Consider the following 5,905-nt stretch of genomic DNA (forward strand, 5'->3'; position numbering starts at 1 on the left):
GATCTTCCCGGACCGGGGCACGAACCCGTGTCCCCTGCATCGGCAGGCGGACTCCCAACCACTGCGCCACCAGGGAAGCCCTAGAGTAACTTTTATACATGAAAATAAAATGGAATACCTTTTTACCAGTCACAGCAAAGAGTGCTTGCTTATGCCACATAACTCCTAAAAATCACTATGAACCTACCTTCAAGACCCAGGTCTTTAAGGACATGATAACCACCTGGCTGCAGAAATTCTCCAATTATCCTGTCAGGCTCTTTTAAATCTCTCTCAATTACTGTCACCTTTCTTCCATCTCTGGAAAGCACTGCCGCCAAAGCAGAGCCGAGTACACCAGACCCCACGATGATAATTTCTGGATCATTTTGAGAAGATATCAACGTAGAGGCAGTTGCTCCTATTAAGGTTGTTTCTGAAATACTGGTTCCTTTTTTGCACTGTTTTTAAAAAAAAAAAAGTGAATTATGTAGCCACATTTGTTATCTTTAAATCATCCTACTACTATATAGACACACTGGACATTTGCATCTTAGGTAAAAACTATACCCTAAACATTATCAGACCAAATGTACTGTTATGTTTTTAAATCCAGATCATATATAAAAAAACAATGATATCAAAATATTGGTTAAACAAAAACGTATAATATCCCAATAAAATTAAATGTATATTCCATCATTCAAACATATTTAGAAAATGCTGTCACATATTTATAAATCCATAATAGGCCAAATATAAAAAAATGTTTACAAGGGGCTTCAAAGACTTACAGGGAAAATTCTATCATTAATTACTCAATGCTTCAAATATATACTGAGCATCTACCAGATACAAATCATGTACAACTTTTTTTAAATTAATTAATTATATTTTATTTTCGGCTGCGTTGGGTCTTCATTGCTGCGCGCAGGCTTTCTCTAGCTGTGGCGAGTGGGGCTACTCTTCGTTGCGGTGCGGTGGCTTCTCTTGTTGTGGAGCACGGGCTCTAGGCGTGCGGGCTTCAGTAGTTGTGGCACACGAGCTCAGTAGCTGTGGCTCGCAGGCTCTAGAGCGCAGGCTCAGTAGTTGTGGCACACGGGCTTAGTTGCTCCACGGCATGTGGGATCTTCCCGGGCCAGGGCTCAAACCCGTGTCCCATTGGCAGGCGGATTCTTAACCACTGCGCTACCAGGAAGTCCCATACACAATTTCTGATATGACTTCATGTTGCAAATTATTCAGCACCCTGTAGATATTTCAACTATTCATGTTTATTTTCTCCCTCTGGATTTTCATCTGAAAAATCTACCTTAACCTAAAATCATTTTTATATAACAAAAAGACTGTCAAATCCTGGCTATTGATCTATTAATTGAGAATATTTAACTTAAAATTCCAAGAGAATAACTCATTCTGTCCCTTGGGATTCGACCTGTTCACAATTTTAGTCCTTACATATAAGAATATATTTAATTTACCTTCCTTTTCCCCTATCCTGATACTCTTAAGAGAGCCTAGTCAAACAGGTGGCCCTCCAGTTTAGGAATAAGGACAAACATTAAACCTATCACTCATTGGGCTGACAGTAAAAACCTTAACTTTGATTATAAGAAGATGAAAAAGGCCTGTTTTGAGAGATTTATGCCCACTGAGCATAACAGTGCCTGTTACTTTTTTATTTTTAATGAATAATTCAATATTGTTTGTTTCTTTTGTTTTGTTTTTAGCCGTGTGTGCTGCGTGGCATGTGTGATCTTAGTTCCTGCACCAGGGATTGAACCCTTGTCCCCTGCATTGGAAGCACAGAGTCTTAACCACTGGACTGCCAGGGAAGTACCAATTCAATACTGTAGTAAGTATTTTTTCTTGATATGTGGATTCACAAATATGAATACATTTCAGATACAGAGTTGCAAGGAACCATATTCCTTGAGTTCTCTGACCTTATCGATTAAGACTAAATGCCATTTTGATGGGGTTTTAATGCCATTCTGACAGGGTTTTAATAAAAAAGGAAGGAGATAAAACCTAAAATCCTTTAGAATTTTAATTCTCTGTGATTCTAATATTCATTCAGCCTGTATAATGGACTGGGGACTTCCTGTCCATTCTACTTTTTTATAACTTCTCTTAGAGAAATTATCTTTTCACAATAGAGTCCACTCTTACTCTCAATATTTCTTAATGGCCAGAGCAACTCTGTATATTTAAATTACTGTTCTGAGAGCAAGAAAAGCCGCTTTTGTCATCTTAGCCATTTGTTGTTAGTTTTTCTTCCTAAATTTTTCCTGTTAAACACACACACACACACACACAAAATCCTGGAAGGGGAACTCTGGAGAAAGTTACATCTTTCAGAGCCTGGTCAGTAGGTTAGCAGTTCCCACTAACGGGAACTTAGTACTCATTCCAGTCTACCAATTCCCAGGTATTTAGGAAATAAGCAGAAAGCCTGAGGTATTCGCAAAGGGGAACCAACAGTGACTGCTGGTAATCCGATTTCCTCCCCCCAATTTCTCTGCGGTATAACGACATTCCGGCCACCTGGACTAGCACTCAGTAACCTCGAGGGACATCATCTCAGAGAAAGATACCAAAGACGTCAATTTGAGGATTTAAGACTCCCTCTCCCTCCCCTCCCACTCCTCCAACCCACACCCACCCTATCACTGAATTCAGCACCACTCCAAAGGTTCCTAACAGACGGAGACTACCTTTAGACTAACGTTAATAGCTACTATTTAACACAGTTATGAACCAGGCATTTTGCAAACATTAAATCATTCAATTCGCTAACTACCAGCAAGGTTAGTGCTGTTCCCACCTAAAAGAGGCAACGGATCCTTACAGAAACTAAGCAATTTGCCAAGGGTCTCACAGTCAGCAGTGGTAAACCAAGGCCCCCCTCTTCCGCAAACCGTGCTGATCTGTACTGCAGATACAGGAAAACGATGTGGATCCAGAGCCCTCAAAGAGTGGATTATTTTGTAGGCCACACACCCTAACGTCAAGTCACTTCGTCCCTTACTTGGCCTACTGCTGGAGTCTCTTACCCCACATCTCTGCTTCCACTCTTGTACTCCTACAATCCATTCTCCACACAGAAACTGGAATGTGCTTCTTAAAAAGTAAAAATCAAATATCATTACTCCCATACTTAAGAATCCTCCAGTGCTCTTGGGGAAAAGTATAAACACCCAAGGGCAATCAAATATCATTACTCCCATACTTAAGAATCCTCCAGTGCTCTTGGGGAAAAGTATAAACACCCAAGGGCAACAAACCCGAAATGTTCTGACCTCGACAACCTTTCCCCCCTCATCTCCCACCACTGTCCTCCCCTGCTGTCTCTGCAGGGATCATCATAACTTCACGGGTATTTGAGGACCCACCTTTGATTCAGGAACATGGCTGAACTGCACACATTAATTAGTCTCTTGATTTAGGACCTTGATTTACTCAGGCTCCACCGACGTGGGGAGAGGAGGGTATTTTGCCTAAGACTTTAAAACACTGAGCATTTTAGTCTGCCAGCTCTTCCGACTGTTCTGTGACTTTCCCCAGGCAGCAGTACCTTCTTATAAGCCGCAGACTTAACCTGCAGCAGGTTTCTTTCTTCCCAGGTTCAAACATAATCCTTACCAAAGGATTTAAATTAAAAAAATATATTTTTTTCCAACACAGATGGTGATTCTGTCCTAGTGATTCAAACATTTCAACTTTCATAATCAAATCAACATCCATAATCAAACCAATTTTATTTAGCATTGGCACCACCAATACTAAATGAAACAAAGGTTTTTCAATCATTCCTAAGAGCCTCAAGGGTTTAGCCAAGGAACAGTCAAGAGCTTTTAAAACAAACAAACAAACAAACAGAAAAACCCAGCTATATGAGAATTCCTACCACAGTATCTAACCTGCAGCCTTTCGCCCTTTAAATTAGAATATTTACATTTGAGTAACCCCAGTCCTAATTTTAATATAACACACTCATTCATTTGCCCACTTTGAATTCAACCTACCCTCCTAGACCCGAGCTGCTCTTTATTTTCTGATCCAGGCGGGGATTTGGCCCAGAAGAAGCCAATGAAAGGCAAGGCTGACAGAATATCCGAGAAGACCGCGAACTGGGAGCCGCTCTGCTGGCGCCCGAGGAGGGCCCCGTTCCGGTAGCGACAGCGATAGGACAGCACCAGCCCCAGCGACAGGAACACCAGCACGCAAAGCAAGAGCTCCTTGTTGGCCAGAGAGACGAAGTCTCCGCATTTCTTATAAAAATAGGTGAAAGTGGCAATGCCAAGAAAAGTCCACATGGTTTAAAGGCTTCTTCGGTGACACCGGGTCAATGTTCAGATCCGATCTTTTCTGGTAGGGTTTTGGTATTTAGATGGTCTCCCCAAAATGTGTTGCCGGGGGACCGGCCAAAGTCCAGTAAACACCGTCACAGGATTACAATTCAAATCGGCCTAATTTACAAAATCATATAAATTTAGTATAAAAGTATCAGAAGAGGGGAACGTTCTCCGGGATTTAAAAAACAGTATTTAAAAATGTCCTGCTCCAACAGCTCCCGACCAGACTCTCCCCTTTAAAGCAATCCATGTATTTCCCCCCCGCCTTTTTTTTGGAAGGCGAGGAGGGTCCTGGGGGCTATTCCGGATGATGTTTTAAATTTTGTTGCTGGCTCGTCGTGCAGTAAAATTGCTCTTCTCTCTCACCAGCAGCAGATGCCCTTTCAGAAGAGGAACAGGGGGAGAAACATCAAAGAAATATCTCGCGTTGGGAAAAATGCGGCTTCGCCTCGTCCGACAGCGATGGCCCAGCCGGGTCCGAAAGCTCAAGGGCTGCGGCGGTGAGGAGTGAGCTTCCTCTCTCGCCGGGACCGCCTTCGCCCACCAAAGATGGCCTCGGACTAGAGACTGCGGCTCTAGGGCAGGGAAGCGTAGCCCCCACCTCGAGACCTCCACCTCACCACGGCTCCCGAGGCACCAGCCCCTGAACCTTCCAGCCGCTGCACGGCAGTCTCCACAGCGCTACCCTTAGAGGGCAGCGGCGGCGGCGGCGGGGGCTCCCGACGGACTCCTCACCAGCATCCCTCGCGGGCGGCGGCAGCCTTCCAGCGCGGCGCTTCGGCAGTAACCAGAGTAACCGCCTGGAGCCCTAGTTGATGGCCAAGCCCCGTGCGCCTCCGCGGAGGATGGGCTAGGCCTGGGCCAGGGACCAGACGACGGGGCCCCGCCCACCGTCACCGCCCGCCGCCTCCGCCAACCAATGACGGCGCGCAGCGCGCCGTAGGCCGAGATGGCGCTATGCCGTGTTTGGCCAATCGTAGGCGGCGCGGCCCGCGAGGTGCCGCCCAGAGAGGAGCTGGGACGAGGTTGCGTGGAGTGGGGTGGGGGCGTGGGGATGGGGGCCCGCCGCCCGTTGGGCGGATGGGAAGACACTGGCTGGCTCGGGAGGGAGTGTGGCTAGAGGGGGTGATACCCTGAGTGCCGTGGTCCCAGCCGCTGGGATTCTACCCGGAGAGAAGTGGAGCTGGTTCCAAGGAAACCCAGCCATAGATCCGCCGCCTAATGTCGGAAGGTCTCCATTCATCCGGCGAGCATTTGTGGAACGCTTACTACGTGCCAGGCCCAGGTGTCACAGAGAGGAATCAGACACAGGCTTTCTGTCCTGTGCCTACTGTGTGCTGGGAGGCAGTAGAAACAGCTACACGTGCATGGAGAACGTGACGTTCACAGCTGAATCTGGAAGGAGTAGGCAGGCGTTTGCTGGAGGAAGAAAGGAGAGGATATGCCAGGTGTTCCCTTCCTTCACCCCAAATTGTCGGGCAGCTGTGCACTTGTCACTGTACTCAGGCTGAAGATACACTGTGCGCGTAGCCCTTGTTCTCTCAAGATCAGAAACAGGGAGGAGGGTG

General features: G+C 46.1%; 1 protein-coding gene across 1 annotated transcript in view; it reads right to left on the minus strand.

The window, feature by feature from the left end:
- SQLE (squalene epoxidase) overlaps positions 1-5,179 on the minus strand; it is a 30,284-nt gene extending 25,105 nt beyond the window's left edge. The window contains exons 1-2 of the mRNA XM_007127777.4: positions 4,008-5,179; positions 188-440 (exon numbers count right to left, since the gene is read on the minus strand). Coding sequence (XP_007127839.1) covers positions 188-440; positions 4,008-4,298 — 544 coding nt within the window. The 5' untranslated portion in view covers positions 4,299-5,179. The remainder of the gene's footprint in view (positions 1-187; positions 441-4,007) is intronic.
- Between the last annotated feature and the right edge of the window lie 726 nt (positions 5,180-5,905).

Source organism: Physeter macrocephalus, chromosome 15, assembly GCF_002837175.3.
Source record: "Physeter macrocephalus isolate SW-GA chromosome 15, ASM283717v5, whole genome shotgun sequence".
Classification (NCBI taxonomy): domain Eukaryota; kingdom Metazoa; phylum Chordata; class Mammalia; order Artiodactyla; family Physeteridae; genus Physeter; species Physeter macrocephalus.